This window comes from Nicotiana tomentosiformis, chromosome 2, assembly GCF_000390325.3.
Source record: "Nicotiana tomentosiformis chromosome 2, ASM39032v3, whole genome shotgun sequence".
NCBI classification, from domain to species: domain Eukaryota; kingdom Viridiplantae; phylum Streptophyta; class Magnoliopsida; order Solanales; family Solanaceae; genus Nicotiana; species Nicotiana tomentosiformis.
In genome coordinates, this window is record NC_090813.1 from 115,530,067 (window position 1) to 115,556,438 (window position 26,372).

Below are 26,372 nucleotides of genomic sequence, written 5' to 3' on the forward strand. Positions count from 1 at the left end.
CTAGAATATGGCGCCCTTGAAGCTTTCTATTTGATTGTATCGAAAGGCCCTTGTTCAACTTGAATTTTATTTTTCCTAATTAAATATGTTTTACTATGTTTAAATTTTGTGTATTAACGATGCAAATAATAATTATATAATTAAGTTACTTATAAAATAGTTACAAATAAATTTTTTACGGTAAGCATCAATCAATAAAGTTATTACTAATTGCTATCACCAATGGCATAGCCACCTTTGTCCTATAACTAGATAAAAGTTTTTATTATATATATATCAATTTTCTTTATGCTTATTTCTTTATATTTTAATTTTTTTGTGAAAATTCTGGTACACAACTTTTGGTCGCATAGTGAAGTGTTGAAATATGTTACTACCTCTGTCCCAATATATTCGTTATGCTTTCTTAGTTAGATACAATAATTTTAAACTTTCAACTTTATCCTTAATGGGATGATTTATAGTCACACAAGTATTTATAACTTAATTTAGACCATAAATTTTAAATATTTTTAAACGTTTTAAAACTTTGTTCCGAGTCAAACAATGCCGGAGAATGAGGGAGTACTAGTTTAAACATTTTTACATTAAATAAATCCTTAAAAACAAGTTTATATTGACCGGACAAACGGCGAGATTTATGGGAGGTTTAACTTTCAACTACTACTTACCTTGTCTTTCCACGCTTCTTTACAACTAGCAAAATGAAAAAAAGTGAACCAAAAGTAAAAGAAAAAAGAGTGAAGAAAAACATTGGGAGGTTAATGTATAATAATAATAACGCGGAATCGCGTGAAGTGCGCCGAATATGAGAGTTGGCATTATATAGGCCCTATCCAGCGAAGCTCTTTTCCGCAACTAAGTCAGTATTTATGTGCTGCTTTACACAAATCCTCCACTAGATCTATTAGACAGTGATACTTTTGTTCATTCTTTCTATTTTTAGAAGAAGTATACTTCAGCTCATACCAACTCAAACCTGGTATATTTCCATTTTCTTCTCTCTGTTTCTGTTAGATACTCTGTGGGATTGGACTTATATATGTGCATTTGGTATATTTGCAGGTATTAAGGGGTTTTGTGTGTTGATTCTTTAAGCATTGATGCAATGGGGAAAGTTGCTCTTTTTTATTTGATTTGTGGTATCTTGGTTTTTGGGAGCGTCTCTGTGGTGAAAGCAGAGGATGCTTATAGATATTTTACATGGACTGCTACTTATGGAACTGCTTCTCCCCTTGGTGTTCCTCAGCAGGTTGTTTTCTTGTTTCCTATTTTCTACTGCTAGCTGTATGGTTAATTTAGAAGTTGAATTTTCTGATGAAGTTTTCATGTTTGAACTTGTAGATAATCCTGATCAATGGTCAATTTCCTGGTCCAAAACTTGATCTTGTCACTAATGAGAATGTAATCCTTAACCTTATTAATAAGTTGGACGAGCCTCTTCTATTGACATGGTGAGTCTCTTTTCCAAAAACTTTCTTTTTATTTATGCTTATATAATGTTGCTCTTCGTTTTAATTTGGTCTAGACTTTTTTCTCATATAACTATCTTATTGGCAGTAAGTTTTGTTAACTACACTGCTTCTGCCAAATGTATTTCCGTCATTGAGCTTTTTGTATGCGAGTCATGTTATTGAAGAAGTATTGGGGAGAAGTGATTAGACAATATATGACTATGCTCCAGCTTACTGAGGACATGATCCTAGATACGAATGTGTGGAGGTTGAGAATTAAGGTAGAGGGTTAGGTGGCCGAGTGTTGTCCTTGCGCGTTCTAGTAGCTTTAGTGCATTACTCAGTGTTAGTCTTGCGTTTTCTTATTCTTTAGATTTCTGCTGTTACTTGTTGTTTCTTTCACTTTTGTTTCTGATTGCACCACTATGTTAGTCTTGTATTTACTCTTCAGTATTTTGATTTGTTTGCTTGTTGTTGCTTCTTCCTTTTAGCTTTTCTGAACCGAGGGTCTACGAAAATAGCCTCTGCCTTCCTATAGTTAGGTGTAAGGTTTGCGCACACACTCAGACTCCACTTGTGAGATTACACGAGTTTTTTTTTTTTTTTTTGGTTGTTGTAGTCCTCGTCTTCATGTTATTCGAAAAGTGTAGTATTTTGGTTTCTCTTTATTTTGCTGTTGCTTTTGTAGTCATAGAATTGTTGAGAACAAGTGTTAGACCTATAGCCTTACATGTATTTACTGTTTAGGAACGGAATCAAACAAAGGAAGAACTCATGGCAAGATGGAGTTTTGGGAACTAATTGTCCCATTCCTCCAAATTCAAATTACACTTACAAGTTCCAAATGAAAGACCAAATTGGAAGCTATACATACTTCCCTTCAACTCAATTGCACAGAGCTGTTGGAGGTTTCGGAGCACTAAACATATATGCAAGATCAGTAATCCCAGTTCCATATGCTAAACCTGCTGGAGATTTCAGTTTACTTATTGGTGATTGGTACAAGAGCAGCCATAAGGTAATTCTATTGCCTGTTTCTTGCATTCTTTCAAACTGTATTAGATAATATAGCTGTCCAAATTGTGTGCTGAAAATGCCCTCAATATCTTAACCTTTGGTTTTTGCAGGTATTGCGGCAAATATTGGACTCAGGGAAGTCTCTTCCTTTTCCAAGTGGCCTCCTTATAAACGGACAGAAGCAGTCTACCTTCACTGGCGATCAAGGTCATACTGAATTGTCATTAATCATCGAATGTGTCCTAGCCATTTAATCCTGTTGAAGAACAACTCATTAACAACAGTTTTTTTCCATCTTCAGGAAAAACATACATGTTCAGGATCTCTAATGTAGGTTTGAAAAATACCTTTAACTTCAGAATTCAGGGCCACAAGATGAGAGTCGTCGAGGTTGAAGGATCCCATGTGATTCAGAGCCTCTATGATTCTCTTGATGTCCATGTTGGTCAATCTATGTCCGTCCTTGTTACTTTGGATCAGCCTCCAAAGGACTACTACATTGTTGCTTCCACAAGGTTCACAAGGACTGTTCTTACTGCTACTGCAGTTCTCCACTACTCTAACTCTAAGGCGTCTGTTTCTGGACCCATGCCATCTGCTCCCGCTGGTCAAATGCACTGGTCTATGTTGCAAGCCAGAACATTCAGGTACCTTCTTATCCACAAGAATTGCCATGTACATTCACATTATTGCATTTGACACTTCAGACATTACAAGACTAGTTGAAACTCTACAATTAGGATTGTTTATCGTTCTCAAAATGGTAAAACCTTGATGGTGGGAGGTAGCAGGTATCTAGTCGAATTAGTCTGAGGTGTGCGCAAACTGGTCTGGACACTATGATTTTGAGAAAAAAATTATATATGATAAATAAAGCATTTCAAGAATAGTTGACACTTGACAGCTAGGATTGTTTATTGTTCTCAAATGACCTGATTCTCTATTTTTCTGAATTGAAGGTGGAATCTTACAGAAAATGCAGCTAGACCAAATCCTCAGGGTACATTCCACTATGGTAAAATTACAATATCAAGGACTTTTGTGCTGGCTAACTCTGCACCTCTTATCAATGGGAAGCTGAGATATGCTGTGAATAGGGTCTCTTATGTTAATCCTGATACTCCACTAAAGCTTGCTGATCATTTCAACATCCCCGGAGTCTTCAGCTTGAACTCCATTCAAACTTTTCCCTCTGATGGTTCTCCTTACCTAGCTACAGCTGTGTTTCCAGCTTCTCACCATGATTTCATCGAAATCGTTTTCCAAAACAATGAGGCTACTATGCAATCTTGGCATCTTGATGGCTATGACTTCTGGGTCGTCGGGTATGTCTTAATGCTTCAAAGTTTTCCGTTGCTCCCAGTGATATAATTGGCTGACTTTTCTAATCCTTTCCTATTGCTAAAATCTGCAGTTTTGGATCTCGCACATGGACTCAAGCAAGTAGAAATAAGTACAATCTTGTTGATGCTCCTACTAGACATACTACACAGGTAAACTTCAAATTCAGCCACTGTAGTGCAGCAGTTGCATGAATGTGAAGGGTTAATTCAGTATGATCACTAACTACTATTTCTCTAAAGTAAAGTAATTGATTGTTACCCACTATAACTATCTTTTGTCACATTAAACTAATTGAACTTTGCTTAGTATAATAGTAAAGTCGCACAGTAAAGTCACCCTGATGGATAAGTTTTGTTGTTATAACGGTTCAGTGACTATACGTGAAATTAACTCTTATATGAATATATAATCCTAATCATGAACATGGAATGGTTCTTGCAGGTTTATCCAAAATCCTGGACTGCTATATTGGTATCATTGGACAACCAAGGAATGTGGAATTTGAGGTCAGCAATGTGGGATAGGCAATATCTTGGACAACAGGTGTACCTCAGGGTCTACAACCCAACCCAAAGTCTAGCTAATGAATATGACATACCTACTAATGCTCTTCTATGTGGCAAAGCTGTTGGTCGACATCCTTAATTTGATGAGTCCTTTAGGCTTCTGTTTTATTACTGGTCATGAGAGGTTGACTAGGAGAGATTTACGGCAAAATATAATTACTCGGTTACTTATGTTGTAATCAGATACCTTTGTATTTTATGGTTGTTGGCTACACTAGTTTTTGAAATGCCAGCTAATACGAAGTTCATTGTTAGATAGTAATTTCGTCTTTATATCTGTTTTATATTTCGTCTTTATATTATACTCCCGATCTATACTAGACGCAAGCAATGAACTTCGTATTAGACGAAATTATACTGAACTTTCATTTCTTAATTTAATGTCACTATTAGCACACAAGTTTTCGTCAGTTTGTTCCTTTTTTGTATCACCTGTTTAGTAAGTGATCCTCTTTTTATTTCTCTTGTAACTGATGGGCCTTTAATCCACGATTTAAAGTTTCTTTTGAAAAATTAAAAATCTTATGAGAAAATGTGTAACCACCATCTAGAAATTTGTAAGTTATTGCAACATTAGACCTCAGTCTAATATTTTGTGAACAAACTAAAAATTGCATGAGCAAACGGTAGACTCAAAATGTTACGTTGTCCGGAAGGGTAATTTCCTAAGGCTATAATTTGCACAACTTTTCTAAATAGGAACAAAATCTAAACAATAAACATTTGCATAATCAGCCCTATTAGCGAGAACGCGGACTGGACCATTGGTTTATTCTATTGGGCCAAAACTTTCGCCTTCTAGCCCTGTTACAGTAGACTACATGTTTAAACTGGGCCAACCTTCTTGTTAGGATAGTTTACGCGGTATGCCCATTGACAACAACAGCTAACACCATATATAATTAAAATATTTGTTTTACTTTGTATATCTACTTTATAAATTTATTTTATCATATATACCTACTGTATTCTAAAATATAATACTGTATATTCCAAAAGAATATTGTGATATTGTATTCCAAAATTAGAATACTGTAGCATGTTTAATTTGAATATTGTATTCCAAATTAAAAAATTATCGTATGTTTGGTTTGGATACTATATTCCAAATTAAAATATTATAGTATATTTAGTTTCAATATTCCAAATTAGAATACTGTAGTATGTTTTGTTAGAATATTGTATTCCAAATTAGAGTATTATGATATTTTTGGTTTGAATACTTTATTACAAAATAGAATATTATGATATGTTCCATTTAGATACTGCATTCTAAATTAGAATATTGTGGATGTTTAATTTGAATAATATATTAAAAATTAGAATATTATAGTGTATTTTATTTAAATATTGTATTCTTCATTACAAAAATATGGTATGTTTGGTTAAGATATTACTCTTTATTAGAATATTAATTATGGTAATCTAGGTTCGGATTTTTCAAATTAGAATATTATGGTATATTTTGTTTGAATATTATAGTCCAAATTAGAATATTATGATATGTTTAGTTTCGATATTGTACTCTTCATTAGAATATTGTGGTAAGCTAGGTTTGGATTTTTCAAATTAGAATATTGTGGTATGTTTAGTTTGAATATTGTATTCCAAATTAAAATATTATGATTTGTTTAGTTAAAATATTGTATTCCAAATTAGAATATTGTGGTATTTTAGGTTTGGATTGTATTCCAAAGTAAAATTTTGTGATAGGTTTTAGAATATGGAGGTATAACGTGTAATATTTTTGAGATATTTGATATAATTTCAAAGATTAGGTATATCATAAAAGAGAGTTTTACAAATGGGTATATTATGTAACTTCCCCTTTTGTTTACTGGAGCTTTGGCACTGTATGTTGGATAAAATTCACAAATAGACAGTTCTTAGAGTATGGGCTAAAACTTATCCTAGTTATGTGTGGGCCAAGTCAATATTAAGAGAGCCTTCGAAGGCTGCCACGCGTCATCGATGTGTTTTCAACAAAGGATAAAGACGAAGTCGAAGTGATCTGACGAAGGACGAAGGACGAAGACGAGGTCGAGCTGACTCAGCAGAGGGACGAGAACGAGCACTCCCTTTAGAAGGACAGTAACAACTAGTTTTAGAGATAAGACATTATAGAGAATATTCTAGGGGATATTTCTCCCATATGTACTATTAGGATTTTTGTGGCCCATGTGCCTCTATAAATAAAAAGATATGTGGCTATTGGGGGGCATTGGACATTCATTGTAAAAATGAATAGGTTGACATTCTCTGAGGATTCTTGCTTTATTGCATAGATACAAAATATACCTTTTTTTGATAGATCTGCATCTAACTTTTCTCCCACGATCTAAGGAGAATCCGAATATTCAAAAGCTCATCAATCATTTATCATTGTCAGGAGGAATATCAAAGAATCTCATCCTTTTTCGGTTGACTTGCTTAAATTTATTTACATAAATGCCATTATATATTATTTAATACTAGTTAATGCTATTCTCTTTGTTCTTGGTCCATTGAATATTATTTACTGTTGCATATTTATTGTTATTTGATCGACACTCGTGATGTTTTGCTACAAAATCAGTGAAATAATCTTTTGGATATTAATATTGGCTAATATTAACTCTATTCTATTAGAAAGTCTAATTGTTTCAACCTAGATCTTTTGGGTCAAACAGTGTGGCGCCGTCCGTGGGGATTTTCTCAGCCAACTTTTTAGTTTTCACTAGATCTACAACTCACATGACTTGTTAATCTAACAAACCACAAGGATTATCTATCCTCTCCGTGCGTACTAAAATTTCCATGGATGTTACCAAGGAAATAGAATGAGGGTAACAGATAACGTTCCCCTCAAACTTATGATTGCTATCAACGAAGGCTATGACACCCGGTGCGAGGAAGTGACGCCCACTGCCTCGGTCGAGGTTGCCTTCCCCTTTCTGCAGCATAACAAAACCAAATGGGAAAGGAGCCTCCACGTCCGTAGGAGAGAGGACGCCACCTGCTATGAAAAATCTCCTCGAACGTGGCTAACTGACACCATGGTCAGCGTGCTCAGTAAACAAGCTCCATGCACAACCACAAAAACCACGAGAGTCCATGCAGCACAACGAGGGGACGAACAAGACGACCAACCAGACCCTCCAACTTCAGGTAAAACTCATAATATTATTGATAATGCAGGTGATAGCATCCTCACCACCGTGCTGAAAAGAATGGAAGAAATGGAAAATGAAAACAAGGCGCTCAGAGACCAAATGAAAGAGCACCAGGAATGAGTAGACAAAATACTTGGCGCCCCCTAATTGCTGCCAAAAAGGGACACCGGTAGGTTCGTAGAACAACCATATAGTGAGGAAGCGGCTCCACACGCCTTACAAAATACCTTCAAGATGACCCCATATCTCAGAAAATACAATGGGACAACTGACCCCGAAGATCATGTGACTCACTACGTTGCCGCTGTGAATGGCAACAACCTCACCAAAGAGCATGTGTCCTCCATCTTGCTGAAATTTTTTGGTGAAACTCTCACGGGAAGGGGGTTGACATGGCATTCACAGTTACCAGCCCGTTCCATATAAACGTTCGAAGAAATGGCCGATAAGTTCGTAACAGCACACGTCGGGGCCAAGAAAGTTGAAATAAGAGTAAACAACATCTTCGCCATCAAGCAATCCCCAGGAGAGGGAATGAGGGACTTCCTCTCCCGGTTCAACATGGTGAGGATGACCTTACCAAATGTTTCCGAAGTAATAGCCGTCACAACCTTTCAGAATGGGGTTGAGCAGAGAAGGTTTGAGGGTGACCAGAAAGCTACTTAGTCTGTTAGAGAAGTATCCACCGACCACTTTGTATGAAATCCATAATGTCTACTATGCCGAGGTTAGAGAAGATGATGATGACCTCAACAGACCAACTCGATGACTCACCTCGGTACAATCCGATCCCAGGAAAAAACGTAGAGATAATATGAGGAGAGATCATCCAGTGTCGCGGGTAGGAAGGGAACGACACCAGCCCTATGTTAGGACACCCATTGCCCCATTTAGTTATGAAGACGACCCATTTAGGCCAAGATCAGGAACTCACATGAATGATAGAGGTATGCCCCCTTGTAAAATGGCCACCCAAGATGAGGTCGGACCAAGGAAATATGATGCCCTCTGTGAGTTCCACCAAGAACATGGACACAAAATAGAAGATTGCATCGCCTTAAGGCTAGATGTGGCAAACTTGCTTACAGCAAGGGCACCTCAAAGAACTGCTCAGTGACAAAGGCAGGAACACCTTGGAGAGGGGTGGAGAAATTCCAGGACCGCCAAAGCCCCATCACCAGCTCATACCATCAATATGATTATTGGTGGCAGCGACGACGCCTCCATCAACAACATCAAATTCACCACCACCCACAATCCCAAAAGATCGATCACTCACGAACGGTATGACATACTCGAAGAAAGTATGATCTTTGACGAGTCAGATGTCGGCGATATGACTTTCCCTTATAATGATGCACTTGTCATTACTTTACAAATTTTAGATATTGATGTTAACAGAATTAGGATAGACGACGGAAGTGGAGTGTGCATTATCTATCCCTGAGTCCTCGCACAGATGAGGCTCGAGGAAAGGATAATGCCACGTTGCATCACACTAACCAGTTTTAACAATGCAGTTGAACGAACTTCACGAGAAATCACACTCCCCGTTCTCGCCGGCAGAGTGGCTCTAGAGACGACATTCCATATCATGGATCAGGACACCGCATACAATGCCATCGTAGGACGACCATGGATACACCTCATGAGAGCCATCCCCTCCAGTCTATACCAAGTGATCAAATTCCTAATACCTTGGGTAATATTCAGCATACGAGGGGAACAACGTACATCTTGGGAATGCTACCGAATCGCCATGGACAACACGATAACTCAAGAAAAGAAAGTAAAGGAAAATGAAGCATAACAATCAGAAGGGTCAAGGTCACCATAAGGCGAAGACGAGGAAACCATTATGGATCCAGAGACGGTCGAAGCCACTGAATCAATCATAGAAGACTCGACCATGTTCAACTAGATCCTAACGACCCCAGCAAGAAGGCCTACATCAACTGCAAACTCCGAGAACCAGGTAAATTTACTCAATTTTTAATAACTAACGCATATTTATTTGCCTTTAGTCATGCAAACATGCCAGGTATCCCCAAAGAAATCACCACACCACAAGCTGAATGTCGATCCCTTCTACTTCCGGTAAGGCAGGTTCGATGAAAGTTCAACCCAGCCACCAATGAGTCCGTCAATGAAGAAGTAGAGAAGTTATTGGCGAACGAATCCATCAGGGAGACGAAGTACCCCAAATGGATAGCCAATGTGGTGATGGTCAAAAAGAAAAATGGGAAATGGAGGATGTGCGTGGACTTCACAGACCTAAACAAAGCATGCCTCAAGGATTCATTCCCACTACCACACATCGACCAACTCATCGATACAACGGCTGAGCACGAGCTGTTAAGTTTCTTGGACTCCTATTCAGGTTACAACCAAATACCCATGGAGGAAGAGGACCAAGAGAAAACCATGTTTATCACTCACATGGGAACATATTGTTATAGGGTTATGCCATTTGGGTTGAAGAACACAGGAAAATGTTGGTCACAAAGATGTTCAAAGATCAACTTGGCAAAACCATGGAGGTGTATATCGACGACATATTGGTCAAGTCCATGAAGGCAGAGGATCACATCGACCACCTAAGGAAGCTTTATATATACTAAGAAAGTATAAAATGAAATTAAACCCCGAGAAATGTATGTTTGGCATAGCCTCAGGAAATGTTTTAGGTTTCTTAGTATCACAACGAGGGATTAAGGTCAACCTAGATCAAATCAAGACTATCAACGGGATACCAGAACAATTGACCACTAAAAAGCAAGTTAGAGACTGACCAGTCGAATTGCCGCCCTATCCAGATTCATCTCGCGGTCGTACGATGGCTGTCACATGTTTTTCAGCATACTCAAAAAGGATAACGGCCTCGAGTGGGCGTCCAAGTGTGTACAAGCACTACAAAAATTGAAGGCGTACTTGTTGTCACACCCCTGCTCTCAAAACCTGAGCTCGTGGAGCGCCTCCTCATCTACCTCGTCGTCTCGGATGTAGCAGTAAGTGCGGTCTTGGTTTGAGAAAACAAATGTACGTAATCTCCAATTTATTATATCAGTAAAACATTGGTCGACGTCGTACCCGCACCTTGAAAAACTAGCCTTGGCCCTGGTCGTAGCTTCACGAAAGCTTGGACCCTATTTTCAGTGCCACCCTATCTCGATCGTCACCACTTTTCCTTTAAAAAGCATATTACACAAACTAGAGTTGTAGGGGAGGTTGTCCAAATGGTCCATCAAGTTAAGCGAGCACGACATCGCTTATGAGCCTCGCACAGCGATAAAGTCGCAAGTACTCTACTTCGTCATAAACTTTAGTGCAAAAGTAATGCCAGAGGCTGAAAATAAAGTCATTCAGGCTTCTCTTCAGACACAAGACCTTTGGGTCTTGCACACTGATGGCGCATCCAATGCATGCAGGTCCGGGATAGGACTCGTACCTGAGGTTCCCACCGGTGAGATAATTCTCCAATCCATAAAATTCCCGAACATGACTAATAACGAAGCTGAGTGTGAGGCCATAGTTGCAGGATTAAGACAACCACTCAAGTACGGAGCAAAGCGATTACAACTTCATTACGATTCACAGCTCGTAGTCAACCAGGTTACGTGGACTTTACAAATCAAAGAGCAGAGGTTGAAGAAATATCAGACCAAGATCTATAGATTGTTACCTAGTTTTGACGAGTGCCAGCTCGACCAAATTCCAATAAATCAGAACGTCGAAGTAGACGGTCTTGCCAAGTTGGCCGTCGTTACAAAAAGTGTGACCCTGGGGATAAGAGTGTAGTTCACCTCCTCAGCTCGGCATTGGATCATATAGAGGTAAGATCTGTAAATCTAACTTGGGACTCACGCAATTTTATTATAAACTATTTGCAGGACGGCACCCTCCCAAATGAAAAAAAAGAAGCCAAAAATTTGAGAATGCAAGCTTCTAGGTACAACCTCCTCCACAACGACTTATACAAGAGAACGTATGACAACCCCTTAGCAAAATGCATAGGCTCGAACCAAAGCCAACGCGTCCTTGAGGAAGTCCATAAAGGTCATTGTGGCAGTCACTTCGGTGAATGCCTCATACGGGCCGGGTATTATTGGCCCACCATGAAAAAGATGCCCTAGGATTTGTGAAAACATATGAGAAGTGTTAAAAATATGCCCCGATAATTCACCAAGCAGGCGAGCACCTCTACTTCGTCATTTCTTTATGGCCTTTCATTAAATAGGGAATAGACATCGTGGGACCACTTCCACTAGGACGAGGTAACGTAAAATTCCTTTTAGTTTTAACTGACTATTTCTCTAAGTGGATGGAAGCATGAGCATTTGCCCAAGTGCGTGAGCAAGAGGTAATTACCTTCATATGGAAAAACATCATTTGACGATTCGGCCTACCCAAGAAATAAGTTGTGACAATGGGCCCCAGCTCAAGGGAAGAAAAAATACTGAGTTCTTTGAAAAATAGCACATTAAAAAGATACATTCAACTCCGTATCACCCAGCCGGTAACGGGCAAGCGAAATCCTCCAATAAGTCCATACTGAACATCATGAAAAAGAAATTCGAAGAGGCTAAGGGAATGTGGATGGAAATACTCCCAGAAGTATTATGGGCACACAGAACCACCCCGAAGACGAGCACATGAGAGACACATTATTCTCTAGTCTACGAAACAGAAGCAGTTAAACCAGTCTAGGTCGGAGAACCCAGCCTGAGGTACTCCCATGAAAGCGATACCAGCAATGACGAGAGTAAGAGGCAAGATCTCGACGAGGTTGATGAGCGAAGAGATATGGCATACATAAGGATGGTCGCCCAAAAACAACAAGCAGAGTGTTACTACAACAAAAAGGCAAAGGTCCGACTGCTTAAGATTAGGGACTACATACTCAAAGCCAAAACTCAAGAAAACAGGGATCCACGAGAGGGCAAGTTGGGAACCAATTGGGACGGACTATATAAAATCATAGCCAAAGCAGACAAGGGTTCATTCCAATTGGAAACCATGGAAGAGAAACCCCTGCCAAATAATTGGAATATCAGCCACCTCAAGTACTTCAACTTCTAAAAAACAAGAAATGCCTTGTAAGTCGTACTCTTTTTTTCCTTACTTGAGTTTGTCTCAATAGGTTTTTTTCAAGGAGGTTTTAAACGAGGAGACGAGTGGGATGCTTCGAGTTGAAGTACATAAGAGCAGACATATTTTTCATTGCCTGACTCCTCAAGATTCTCCAAGTTGAACAATGAAGGGACTATATATGCTGGGACTAGAACGCCAACCAATACCCAAAACTTGTAACTTTCTCCAAAAATTGCCCAAGGGAAAAATAATGTAATCAGAGCAACAACATCAAAATAATAGAAGTACATGTTTATCGAAATCGCTCCAATGAAAGGTTAAGCTCGAACAATACCTATCGTCCCTCGGCCACAATTTAATGAAAGGTTAAGTTCGACCAAGCTCGAACAATACTTATCGGCCCTCGTCCATGATTTAATGAAAGGTTAAATTCGACCAAGTTCGAACAACACCTATCAGCCCTCAGCCACGATTTAATGAAAGGTTAAGTTCGACCGAGCTCGAACAACATCTATCGGCCCTCGGCTACGTCCTAGCTTAAAGGTACATTTGACCAACTCGAACTACACCTATCGACCCCTGGCCTCTCAGCTAAGAGACATACTCGATTTGTTTGAACAAAGGGCCGATAAGGACCACGACTATTCAACCCAAAAGCTACAACCACCTAAAGGATAACAACAAAAGGAATAAAGATGCAAAATATGCAAGTACAAAAGTAAAACATGCAGGTACAGAAACAAACACAGAAATGAAATAGGTGCGTATAAAGCAAAAGTCAACTTTGATATTCACATGAAGAGTTTTTACAAGAGCCCTCGAAGACGCCAACAAAAAAATACAAGAAGTTAAAACAAAAACTAGTGGCCATCACCATTTCGGCCTCTGACGCCCTCTCCATCCTCGTCTTGACCGTAAGCGGAGTCATACCAAGCACCATCTGCGAACCAGTCTACACCTTCTTCCTCATCCTCATCGAAACTAGGTTGAGGAGTGGCAAGATCATAATCACAAGCGAGCGGAGCCTCACTAGCCTTGACTCGAGCATCCTCGTGGGCCGTCTCATAAATAGAGCCCGCCGTATTCAAATCACGGAGCACATCCGGTCGGGCTTCAACGTGGATTCACTCCTCGTACATCTCCCAAGGATTGTTAGGATACTCAGAAGTATTAGATGGAGAGGGCCGCAGAAGCAGTTGGGCCTTCTCGATGTCAAGAGCAGCAACTCGATCATGCAGCTCAGAGTTTTCCTTGACCAACTCTCCAATCCTTTTCTCGAACCGATACTCTTTAGCCCTAGCCGTTGACAAATCATAATCCCGCCCAGAACAGAGAGTCTTGTTCGCCAGCTCGAGAATGTCAATCTTTCTCCGAGCATCCAGTCGGGAAGACTCTGCCTGCTCGATCATCTGTTGCTTCTCAACGACCTCCCTTCCGAGAGTGTCAATTTCAAGATGGCATCCATCCACCTAGCTCTGCAGTTGAACCAGTTGAGTCTGAAGGTCGCTGCATTGGCCTTCACTCCCTTACTTATATCGAGTTCTTTTTCTTTTCTCTTCAATGCTCCCTCAAGAATGCTGAATCTCTCCACGATCGCCATTAGCCCATCATCCTTTTTCTTCAGGTCTTCTCTCAAGGACGACATGTCACCCTCATCGGGAAGCCACCTCCGAAGGTCCCGGTACTTTCCACAATACTCTTCGTACTTACCCTTCAACTTCACATAAATATTTTTACGTCTCTTCTCCCTCCGAGCACTCTCAATATCCAGAATGGCCGTCTTCAAATCAAAGAAAAGACAGAAGTTAGAACTTAGAAATGAGTTAAGGCAAAGGGAAAAGAACGAACAACAACCATACTTTCCCTGAGAGCAAGACTGGCAATGTTCTTTGACATGGTACTGTCATTTATATCCTTGAATGTCACACCCTCGGCGTCAGAACAAAGAGGACCAAGAGCGAGGACCACCTCCTCGGTATTTCTCAGAAAATCACAATCCATTGGGATCGTGATGGTCCTCGAGCCTCCCTCCATCCCCACCTCGATCTGGGTGAGTCCCCCATCAATCATTGTAAGGTCGTTAGGGTCCATGTCGGAACCTGACTCATCGCCCTCAATGATGACATCCTTTCATCTGTCCTGAATGGCCGAAGAAGCATATGTTGCCGACCTAGAAAATGAAGCCTCCTTCTGCCTCGAAGAAACGGAGCCGTCACCAAGTGTCCTCTCCACAAACATCTCCCCCTCATGACACAACAACACACCCACGTTCTCCTCTTCCAGTTGTGGGGCCTCAGAGGTATCCCCAACATCGTATTCGATGTGTATCATCGCCGTCTCCCGAAGAGTGAAGTCACCTTCACTGAGTCAACGGCAAAGGGAACTACCCCCTTCCCCCTCCCGACGTCCAAAACCTTCCTCTTACGGGGCCTTAGGTCCCTATCACAAGGATAGACTTCGTCGTCCTCATCAATAAGTGAAAATGACTGAGGGGCAGGTGCAACAACTAGGAAGGGCGGAGACAGAAGGCGTGGAAACCCTTCTCCTCCAAATGTGGGCACAGGCACCCTATTTCTTCTTGAAGACCCCCTATCTGAACCTGAAGAAGAAGAATCATAGGGGTTTACAATGACACAAGCCAATATAAAAAATGATCACGGCCAGAAGAGAAAATTTACTTGTCAAATGGAGGGCTGGTCTGAACTTCTGAAAGAAGCTCGGCCAGTCACGAATCACCACGGTATAGGGGAGAACCTGCTCGACCCAGTCAGCGATACGTATCGCCAGAGGAGTAGGAGGACTATTGGCTGCAGGGAAAGAAGAATTATTCGACCAATTCAAGATAGACAAAGTGCTTCAAAAGGTAAAAACAAAATAAACTCGAACACTTACGTGTATGGTTCCAGGCCTCAAGGAAGCCATATACATTAGCCACAACGGTCTCAGTCTTGACATAGAAGTAGTCAATCCAGAATTAACGACTACCCTTATCGTCCATCTTCACCACCAAGAATTTCCCCCCACGATGACGAAGGTTCAACATCGTCACTCTGTAGATGCTAGGTGCGAATAGATGCACCAAATGTCGCACTGTCGCTTCGACTCCAGCAAGCTTAGAAAATTTTGACAGCATCTCGATGACCTTATAAACATAAAGGGCGAGTTGAGCAGGGCAAATGACACAATAGTGGCAAAACTCCTCCACCAACGGGAGAAGGGGGATCGAATAACCAATGGTAAATGGGTAAGTGTAGAGAGCACAATACCCGGGATAGTGAACGTGTACTTCGTCCTCATCAGCGGGGATCAATTCAACGTGGTTGGGAAGGCCAAACTTGGCTTTAAATTCATCAAGTACTTAGGCGCTATCGCCGATAGAAATTTTTCGGGTGTCACGTCAGGCCACCATTGAAAATCAGACCTAGTCGCAGGGTTGAGAGGAATGATCTCCTTCACTGAAGGAAGAGATTCATCTTCTGCGATGGCAACAGTGTCCTCCCCGTGAGCAGGGAACACAACATCTAAAGGAACGACGTGACTCTCTTTATCAACATTAGAGGGAAGATTAGACATGGTTATGAAGCTTATAGAAGACGAGAGTATAAGAAGAAGTTGAAAATCGGGAAGCAAAGAAGATTCAATAAAAGAAACGAAGTTTATGAGAGCAAGGATGGTGTGAGACGAAATGCGTAATTGGTACTAGAATCGAAATGGCAGAACCAATCAAATGTCATGCGTGAATCAACGCAATGCGTAGGTAATCGGCCTCATCATGACGCATGACATCATGCCGTCACTTCTTCTATTGGACCAGATGGTTCCACCAAATTACCCGAGAAATTTAAGGGTTTGAATGCGGCCCACAAAGAGCCACATCGCTTGTTTGTCATAACGATCACGACCGTTGTTATCTGTTCAGCGAATTCGACCACAAAGACAACCATGAACACTATTATCCGCTCGTTGAACTCGCCCACGAAGACGATCTCAACAAGCGGAGGGACTAACTGTATGGGCTAAAAATTATCCTAGTTATGTGTGGGCCAAGTCAATATTAAGAGGGCTTTCGAAGGCTGCCACACGTCATCGATGTGTTTTCAACAAAGGACGAAGACGAGGTCGAGCTGACTCAGTAGAGGGACGAGGACGAGCACTCCCTTTAGAAGGGCAGTAACGACTAGTTTTAGAGATAAGACATTATAGAGAATATTCTAGGGGATATTCCTCCCATCTGTACTTTTAGGGGTTTTGTGGCCTATTTGCCTCTATAAATAAAAAGATATGTGGCTATAGGGGGGCATTAGACATTCATTGTAAAAAAGAACACATTGACATTCTCTGCGGATTCTTACTTTATTGCATAAATACAAAATATACCTTTTTCGATAGATCTGTATCTAATTCTTCTCCCACGATCCAATGAGAGTCTGAATATTCAAGAGTTCTAAAATCATTTATCATTGTCAGGAGGAATATCAAATGATCTCATCCCTTTTCGGTTGACTCACTTGCTCATAAATGGCATTATATATCATTTACTACTATTTAATGTTATTCTTTTTGTTCTTGGTCCATTGAATATTATTTACCGTCACATATTTATTGTTATTTGAATAACACTCGTGATATTTTGCTACGAAATCAGTTACATAATCCTTTGGATATTAATATTGGCTAAGATTAACTTTATTCTATTAAAAAATTTAATTGTTTAAACCTAAATCTAAATTTTAGGTCAAACACTTAACCCATGTAATTGAAAATTAATCGCTGTCATGAAGTTTTGTCATTTAGAGAATAAGAAACACAACCTGATACAACAAATTAAATTATACTAATAACATAAAAAATATTTATATTGTGAGTGCATATAATTCAAATCCATGCTAAATGAGTTTTATTTAATCCTTGAGAGCACTTGGTAAAAGTAAAATCTTAAAACAAGTGTACGACAAAAACGGATGTGATATATAATTGCTAAAGGCAATATATTGCTAAAGAGGAGATCTGATTTCTATCAATTCAAAAATATTGATCGAAAAAGGATTCAAACTTGCCATGGACGTCAATGTTGGCGCCAACTATTCCAATTTCCATTCTACTATACTTTTGTTTTAACAAACAGAGACTCCAAAGATCGACGCACGCACACACAAAGAGGAGTACCATGTATTAAAATTTCCAATACTAGCATTTTTTTGAAAAAGGTTTTTGGTTTGTTTACCTTCATTTTTTTTGTTTTATATATTACTCTTAAAGAGTTTAAATTATACATACATGTCATTGTTCAAATTTTAGTATTATGATTCGAATTTAATGATTGCCTCATTATTATTACGCAGTTAGATCTCCATATTTTCAGGTTAATTGTGTTTAAATCTAATGAACGAAAGGAAGTAGTGAAGTATGGGGAATGAAGCAGTAAAGATAAATGTTGCCTCCAGATCTATCACGAAACTCCATAAAATTTTAGTTCAGTTTGATGTTTAAATTTTAGGTTTAGATCCAAAAAAACCTCCCTCTGTCTTCGTTTATTAACATGCTATGCGCCTTTGCATGCAAGTGGTATTTTAAATCTTAAGCAAGAGCTAGCACACTGTGATGCCTGAATTTCATTAGTGATATGGTTGGTATTTATTCAAGCAAGTATTTACACCACAATTAATTCAACATAGAATCTCACTTCCTTTTATCAATTAAATAGCCTTCATTATTTTGGTTGAGTAGGAAAATTAGAGCACTATTTAGTGATGATCCGTTCTAGGATTCAACGTTCTCGCTTTTCGAAAATTCTTCCTTTTTAATTCTCATGACCACCGACGCTTCCAAATCTGAAAGACAAACACATTTTTTTGTTTAACAACTATTACTGCATCGGAAGAAAATATCCAATCATCAATAGTTGTTTAATACTCCCTTCAATTCTAAATATTACTAGTGATTTTGTTAAATTGAATTTGTTAGGAAATATTTAAGGATCTAGAAAGATATAAGATTATTTATTATGTTTCTTTTCCTTCTAAATTTACCTTTGTGTTCCAATTAGTATCGTTTTAATTAAACTCATTATTTAAAGGACAGAAAAATGATACTTTAAAAGTTATTTCAAGGACGTACAAAAACTCTAAAATATATTATATTATTTTGCCAACATTTCATATTACTATATGTTTTTTAATATAAGTAAACCATTTAAGAAAGAAATTAATAATCTTAATTATAAGTGTATTTGTCTAAACGGTCTTTTATTTCTCCTTAAACGTCTAATATTCAACTATTAGAAAATGGCAGATTTGAAAAATATTAAGTAATAAATGATTTCTTAATTATTTTGGAAATAATTCTATATAAACAACAATAACAATAATAACAACAATAATTACGTCTTAATCCTAACAAGTAGGAGTTGGTGATATGAATTCACATTTCTTTTTCAACTCATGTTATCATCGTTACTAAATACAGCAAAAGTAAAAGCAAAAATGACTAATCTATGAAACAACAAGAAATAGGAGTAGATAAGATGAGTAGAGGGGGTATTTCTTTCACCTAAAAATAATGATTAACTCCTTGAGGAGGAGTTGGGAGCTTCCTAATATACAGTACTACTGTACTAGTGTTATACTACTATACTACTACTACAGTAGTTGAAGCCAAAGGTAAAGCAAGAGGCATCATTAATGAGCATAAAGTGCGCCGTAGATGAGCTTCGATTTCTTCTTGAAATTTGCGTTGTATGCATTTCAATAGTCTCATGGCTTAGTATAGCTAATTATGGCAAGTTCAGTTTCCTGCAAGTCACCTCTCTTAGTCTCTTATATATATTCCGTATAACTTCGCATTCCCATATACATATCTACTTCGTGCAATTTTTTCTCTTATCTCCTCGTCACTTTTTAGGAGATTCATTATTCTTCCTTCATTTTCCCTATTATTGGTAAGTGTTCTACATTCTTTAATTTGTTTCTTGGACTTATTTCTCTTTTCTCATTGGTTCTAATTAAATGGAGAGGGTCAGCATGCACTTTCTTGCCATGTATTTCATTTTTAATCTTGTATTTTGGTTTGACATTTCACATTCATATTTTAGTCTATCATGTTAGTAATTTAATAGCGATTTTTATGTACTGAAAGGCATTTTTCAAACTATTAGATGCCCATAATACATGTAACCGGACTTCTTCGTTATGCTGACCAAAAAGAAAAGAGAAAGAGCAAAGAGCATCATTTAGCAATATATTGATGTGAGATTACTTTCTTAGAAGTGCGATCTTATATATAATTAATTATATGTGGTAGAAACCTTGGAGTACAAATATTTGAGATAATATGAGACGGGCCATATTCCTACATTTTTTACTTGGAACTGTGGCCTGCTTGATTGCTTCCGTCGTGAGGGCTGAAGACCCATACAAATATGAAACTTGGACTGTTACCTATGGACAAATCGCTCCTCTTGGGGTCAAGCAAAAGGTAAATTTTCGAGCATCTAAATTTTGATAACCTTAATTGAGTACTATTTTGGTTATAAAGTATACATACGTAGTTACTCCCTCCTGTCCACAATAAATGATTTTTTGGATGTTTTCACACATATTAAGAAATTCACCTTTTAACATTAATTAACAATAAAATTATCTATATTAACCTTTACTAACTCTTCACATAAACACCCCTAACACATACTCCAAGGGCAATGTAGGAAAAAAATAATTAATTCATTCTTGAAATCTGGAAAAATCACTTATTTTGGATCACAAAAAAGGCCAAAAAATCACTTATTGTGGACCAGAGGAGTAATGTTTAACATATAATTCTATGGAATTCATGCAGGGAATCCTCATTAATGGGCAGTTTCCTGGCCCTACCCTTAACGTTGTAACTAATGACAACGTTCTGATTACAGTCATTAACAAGCTGGATGATCCTTTGCTCATAACATGGTGATTCACTGAATTTTTGTGTTACGCTTACTGTGTTACATGCCATTGATTACAAATAAAACTATACATATAAAATAATTTTTTACACTATGAGCTCACCTAATTAATTAGTACTCTAGGAAAATATGTTGATCAACTATTTTTGTGATGTGAATTCGAATGAATCATTAGGAACGGTGTGAAACAAAGGAAGAGCTCGTGGCAAGATGGAGTTCTTGGTACAAATTGTCCAATCCCACCAAACAGCCAATGGACCTACAAAATGCAAATGAAAGATCAAATCGGAACCTTTACATATTTCCCATCCACGTTAATGCACAGAGCTGCTGGTGGTTTTGGAGGATTGAACATATTAGCTAGGTCTGTTATTCCAGTCCCATATCCTAAACCTTTTGAGCAATTTACTCTGCTTGTTAGTGACTGGTGGAAGACGGATAACAAGGTAATAATTCCAATCTCCTCCTAATTTTCTGTTAATATAAGTAATTAATTTGATTGTAAATTATAAGTTCATTCGAATGGTTGACATTCTGGCCTACAACTATAGGTATTGAAGCAAAGGCTAGACCAGGGGAATTCTTTTCCTTTTCCAGATGCTCTACTCATTAATGGACGCCCTAATTCTTTTAAATTCACCGGCATGAAAGGTACGCATTCATTGTAACAATATATTATAAGTTATAGTAGATAATCTGCCTTATATTTCAAGTTACTGATCTCATTTTTTACGATAATTGTTGTTTCAGGTTATACATACTTATTTAGGGTGTCGAATGTGGGATTAACAACATCGATTAACATTAGAATCCAAGGTCACACGTTAAAATTGGTGGAAGTGGAAGGAGCACATACCATGCAAGAAGTGTATGAATCGTTGGACATTCATGTTGGCCAATCCATGGCTTTTCTGGTGACTTTACATGCCAATCCGAAAGACTATTATATTGTGGCATCCACTCGTTTCACTAAACCAATTTTAACAGCAACTGCCATCCTTCACTATCAAGGTTCTAATACCCCTGCTTCCAAACCTTTGCCCATTGGTCCTACTTACCATGTTCACTGGTCAATGAAACAAGCCAGAACCATTAGGTACATGCACTCTTACGTTCTTTTTCTCCTTGTTTTTGTGATAGAGTTTAAGTTCTATATATTTCAATTTCACTATGTATAGTCAGCTGTAATAACATGTAACTATATGTAATAAACATAATAAGTTAAACTAGAAAATATAGCAAATACTAAAAAAGGTAGGTTTAGAATTTCTATAACATTAGTGCACCACTAAACAAAGGAGAAAAAAAAGTATTAAGTAAGAATTGATCCTTTGGATAAATAACTTAATATTAAACCAAGTGCACCATTATATTAAGCCTTTGCAGAGCATGGACGCCAACATATATATATTAGACTAATTCTAGAAAATATACACATAAAATACCTAGTTTGACAGAAAGACCATGGGTTCACGTGACTCAATAAAATACCCTATATACTAACATGTTATAACTGATTAAATTATATTAACGGTATAAAAATTCTTTAAACTGTCAGTATATATAACTTAAATCCTAAGCCATGCTTGCTCTGTTGTTCCTATGTTCAGCAGTGGAGCCACATGCCATAAAGGGGATTCAAAGCTATACCGCTAATAGAGTAAATATTTCTTTGTACATATAAAAATTTTTGAATTCCCTTTCCATAAGAAAGTTCATGTTTTCTATTTTCTTAAATTCCCTTACCATAATCTCTTGCTCTACCGCTGCCTATGTTCCTTCTAATTAACATCCTTTTTTTGGTCCTGTCAATCATGAAGATGGAACTTGACGGCAAATGCTGCGAGGCCGAATCCACAAGGAGCATTCCATTACGGGACAGTACCAGTGACGAGGACACTGGTGCTGGCAAATTCTGCTGGCAAAATCAATGGAAAGAGGCGTTATGCTATAAATAAGGTCTCTTACATAAACCCAGACACTCCATTGAAGATTGCTGATTTTTACAACATTCCTGGTGTGTTTCAGCTGAACAAAATCAAGGACAATCCTCCACCCGGTCCAATTGTTCTTGGCACTTCTGTCTTTAACTTCTCTCTTCATGACTTCACTGAAATTGTCTTCCAAAACAACGAGAAAACCATTCAATCTTATCATTTTGATGGCTATGATTTCTGGGCTGTCGGGTATGTCCAATTTTCCTAAGCAATTTCTTCAAGATTTAATACTACAATTATTTTGAGTATCTTTTAAGTCGTGTTAGTATGTATGTTTACTTTAAATATTTCTTTAGTCTTTTAGTCCTGTTAGAGAGAATAAAGAAAACTTCTAATGCATTTTATTTTTATTCTACTATATAATATTGATTTAAGATGAGCTTAAATAGAATGACATGGTCAATAAGAATTTATATAGTTGACTCAAACTATTGCTTGGGGTTTGAGGCACAATTATCATATTTTGTTGTTGTATTGTTAACATTAAGGGGACTTTGGACAGGGTTCAATATTTAATAGGGTTAATAATGCTGAAATTAGTTATGCTGTAATTATTTCTTATCGACTGTTTAGTTTGGTATATGTAAAAGGTTTTGAAAGGACATACTTGTTCATGTATTAAAAACTATGGTATTGCTAATTTCATGATTAGTTATACATAGGTTGAAAAATACTATCAAATAATATATTAATAATAGCAAAACTAATACATATATTATTTTCCAATTTTCTCCACTGCTCACTCTATGATTTGGTTATTTTTAAAGGTATGGGCCTGGGCAGTGGAACCCAACAATGAGAAGAAAGTACAATCTAGTAGATGCCACAAGCAGATGCACAATTCAGGTGTATCCAAATTCATGGAGTACAATATTGGTGTCATTGGACAATAAAGGAATGTGGAATTTGAGGTCAGCAATATGGCCAAGGAGATATTTGGGACAGGAAACATATTTCAGAGTGTGGAATACCGAGCATAGCCTTTACACTGAATATGATATTCCACCAAATGCCATTCTCTGTGGCAAGGCCAAACACTAGCACTAAGATAATTTTATACTCAACTGATGTAATCTCTTGTTTTTCTTTTTCTTTTCCCTTTTAAGTTTCCAGTTTTTCTCTTTTTTCCAGCAGTTTCTGATTCAGTTACGAGGGTGTGACTGTAAAAGAAGTACTAAAAGAAAAGGGGGGACTCTTATAGAATGATAAAATTGTGGATGCAAGGAAGTTACAGTTTCATTATGCTCAGATTTGTCCTATTATTATCACATTTGTCGCAATTTCGCAATAAAATAGTAGTACTACCACTCATCTCCCTCCAATTTATTGTGCTATATATTATAAAAATTTCAAGATATATCAACTTCAAAGCATTGTCATATTATTTTCTTGTTAAAAAATTAATTATTTTAATATACGCTACCCCTGCTCATGACATGCTATGGTATGATATCTCCATCATGCCAGGATCTAGAAGAGAATCTTTTAATAGTAGTATATGTTAATTCTCTTTTCTATTCCATCATGACATCACATACCATAGAGTAAAAACGAAAAAAAGAATTAATTTGACGCTGCAATTTTTCTTTTTAGATTCGTATTCAATATAGACAGAAAAGTAAAAGCAAGATAACCAAAAAGAAGGGGAAGAAAAAGAAACAGAAGACGAGACATAATCCAAACAATACCTTCTCAAATATTATATGCAGGAGAGCCATTCCGTAACTACAAGAAGAAATGTAGTACTTGTGTACGGGTAAAATGGGGATAAAGTTATCCTCGATTTTCGATGAAAAAACAAGAGACAGCGTGGTTCGACGCAGGCTCGGGTAAAGCCGAGGGCGGATCACAGCCCGGGGGGACAACACGCACCAAAAATCGGACATGGCCAAACATGGGAAGAATCGAGCTCAAGCAAAATAAAGAATCGAGACTAAAGGGAAGACGGTTAGAGAGTGTCACACCCCTTTTATGCCCCCCTCCCCCCCCCCCCCAAAGAAAAATGATAATGTGTTTGGATTGTGGGTTAAAGAGTTTTTCCAATTAAAGTGACAATTTTTGAAATAAGGATTATTTTATTTACAGAGTCGCCACTTGGAATTGATTTTTTGCCGGTGTTCCAAGTCACCTTTTATTTGAATCCCTAGTCAAAGGAAGATTTGACTCTTTTATTATTGGTCTGCGAAAACAAAGTCCGGGTAAGGAATTCTGTTGACCGGGGAGAAGGTGTAAGGCATTCCCCGAGTCCCGTGGTTCTAGCACGGTCGCTTTATTGACTAGAATTTGGCTTGAATAAATTTTGGATAAACTGTGATTTATTGGTTATCATGTTTTATCTATTCTCTTTTAATTATTAAAATATGAAATTATATTTGAAACGAATCATGTGTGAATCCGTTTTGTTTATTGTGTCGAAATCATGTCACGCGTACGTGTACACAATTAATCACGCTTTATTATTTACTAATATTATTTTTGGCCAAAGTTGCGCGAACACGTACTTCGGTTTTAAATTTTGGAAATCACAATTATGCCATGCGACCGTATACATAATCGCGATAAACTAATTAAAAGCGTGCCTTAAAATACTTTAATGGTGTTCATTCTTCTTCTTGAAACTTTGAGATTATTGTAAGGTTGTGAATTATGAATTTATTGCGAAGAAATGATCTAACTTAATCATTGAGCTAATCAGCCAAGAAATGGAGATGATTGGCAATTATTTAACAACTGAAGTAAGCCAGCTTTGTATTTCATTTTTTTTTGGCCGTGCCAAAATTATTCTAAGACCACGCTAAGCTCTAGGTATGTGAAAGAACTAAACTTTAAAATTCAGACCCAACTAATGGCTTCTTTTCTTCCCATTCCTAAACCAAAACGTCCCAATTCGATTATTAAATCCCAACGCTACTAATTCATTGGAAAAATTCATATGACCCCATACTTTTAGCATTAAACAATAACTCCACATTCATGACAATAGTGGAATGAAGACCCACATCAACTAGAAGTGAAGTAACAGATCATCTCAAGGCATACAAATACAATAAATAAATAAAGCATGTCAAATAAGAACCAATCAGGAAACTCATTTCAAATTGCACAACTAACTTTGTAAAGAGGAAAAGAATGGATCTTCTGTAGGTACTCCTCCATATAAGAAGTACTAACGCGAGAACTCAGATCAACTCAAGTTTGTCACACACATATATATACAGATGCTCATTAACAACATTATTTTATTCAAACATGCATTATAAAACTTCAAAAGTTATAATATTAATCAAAGGTGAGGCAAAAAATGAACCTTTATATGAATCTGGGATTTTGATTTGGCAATTGGAACAACCATGACACACCAACCAGAGAGCCTCGACACTGACCTCGAACGGATTCAACTCGACTGAGCTTGGACGATGGTTTTGGATGTCAAAATGGGCTGTTTTATGGTGGAGTTTGGACGCTGTTTTGAGGTGATTTTCTATTGGTTTCAAGTGTGGGTTCAAGTGAAGTTTCAGTTGATTTTCATGGTTGTTTCAAGGCTGTTTTCAGGTGGGTTTGGAGGTGGATTTCCAGCTCGTTTTGGGGGGTGTTGAACTGGAGAAAAATGACTATTTTGGGGTGTTATCGGCAGTTGTGGATGGACTGGTTTTCAGCTCATTTTTTGGGCTATTTCCAACTCGTTTTTGAGCTGTTTTGAGGGAGTTTTGGGGCTGGATTTCCAGCTCGTTTTTGGGGGTGTTGAACTGGAGAAAAGTGACTGTTTTGGGGTGTTATCAGTAGCTGTGGGTGGATTGGTTTTCAGCTCTTTT

At 37.9% G+C, this 26,372-nt stretch overlaps 3 protein-coding genes across 4 annotated transcripts; all 3 read left to right on the forward strand.

Moving 5' to 3' along the window:
* The first annotated feature begins 851 nt into the window (after window positions 1-851).
* On the forward strand, window positions 852-4,643 carry LOC104091036 (L-ascorbate oxidase homolog). The gene is made up of 9 exons (XM_009596281.4): window positions 852-982; window positions 1,066-1,252; window positions 1,345-1,454; window positions 2,202-2,472; window positions 2,582-2,678; window positions 2,773-3,118; window positions 3,431-3,796; window positions 3,886-3,964; window positions 4,257-4,643. The coding sequence occupies exons 2-9, from the start codon at window positions 1,109-1,111 to the stop codon at window positions 4,458-4,460; spliced, it is 1,617 nt and encodes a 538-aa protein (XP_009594576.1). The 5' UTR covers window positions 852-982; window positions 1,066-1,108; the 3' UTR covers window positions 4,461-4,643.
* A 6,226-nt stretch (window positions 4,644-10,869) lies between these two features.
* LOC138905455 (uncharacterized) lies at window positions 10,870-11,331 on the forward strand. The gene has a single exon (XM_070193979.1). The coding sequence runs from the start codon at window positions 10,870-10,872 to the stop codon at window positions 11,329-11,331; it is 462 nt and encodes a 153-aa protein (XP_070050080.1).
* Window positions 11,332-19,447: 8,116 nt separating this feature from the next.
* LOC104091035 (L-ascorbate oxidase homolog) lies at window positions 19,448-23,871 on the forward strand. Of its 2 annotated transcripts, XM_009596280.3 has the most exons (8): window positions 19,448-19,561; window positions 19,924-20,097; window positions 20,458-20,567; window positions 20,739-21,009; window positions 21,115-21,214; window positions 21,314-21,659; window positions 22,384-22,749; window positions 23,328-23,871. In XM_009596280.3, the coding sequence occupies exons 2-8, from the start codon at window positions 19,954-19,956 to the stop codon at window positions 23,599-23,601; spliced, it is 1,611 nt and encodes a 536-aa protein (XP_009594575.1). In that variant the 5' UTR covers window positions 19,448-19,561; window positions 19,924-19,953; the 3' UTR covers window positions 23,602-23,871. The 2 variants fall into 2 exon arrangements, with proteins under 2 accessions (XP_009594575.1, XP_070049860.1); XM_070193759.1 differs by lacking the exons at window positions 19,448-19,561; window positions 20,458-20,567 and having other exon boundaries at window positions 19,958-20,097.
* Window positions 23,872-26,372: the final 2,501 nt, after the last annotated feature.

What these genes read in the sequence shown, in the direction of transcription:
- LOC104091036 (XM_009596281.4), top strand. Translation starts at nt 1,109, where the DNA reads ATGGGGAAAGTTGCTCTTTTTTATTTGATTTGTGGTATCTTGGTTTTT. An exon ending in TACCTTCACTGGCGATCAAG is followed by an intron (nt 2,679 to 2,772) that starts GTCATACTGAAT and finishes TTCCATCTTCAG; the next exon opens with GAAAAACATACATGTTCAGG. An exon ending in TTGCAAGCCAGAACATTCAG is followed by an intron (nt 3,119 to 3,430) that starts GTACCTTCTTAT and finishes TCTGAATTGAAG; the next exon opens with GTGGAATCTTACAGAAAATG.
- LOC138905455 (XM_070193979.1), top strand. Translation starts at nt 10,870, where the DNA reads ATGCCAGAGGCTGAAAATAAAGTCATTCAGGCTTCTCTTCAGACACAA.
- LOC104091035 (XM_009596280.3), top strand. Translation starts at nt 19,954, where the DNA reads ATGAGACGGGCCATATTCCTACATTTTTTACTTGGAACTGTGGCCTGC. An exon ending in AAACAAGCCAGAACCATTAG is followed by an intron (nt 21,660 to 22,383) that starts GTACATGCACTC and finishes TCAATCATGAAG; the next exon opens with ATGGAACTTGACGGCAAATG. An exon ending in TATGATTTCTGGGCTGTCGG is followed by an intron (nt 22,750 to 23,327) that starts GTATGTCCAATT and finishes TTATTTTTAAAG; the next exon opens with GTATGGGCCTGGGCAGTGGA.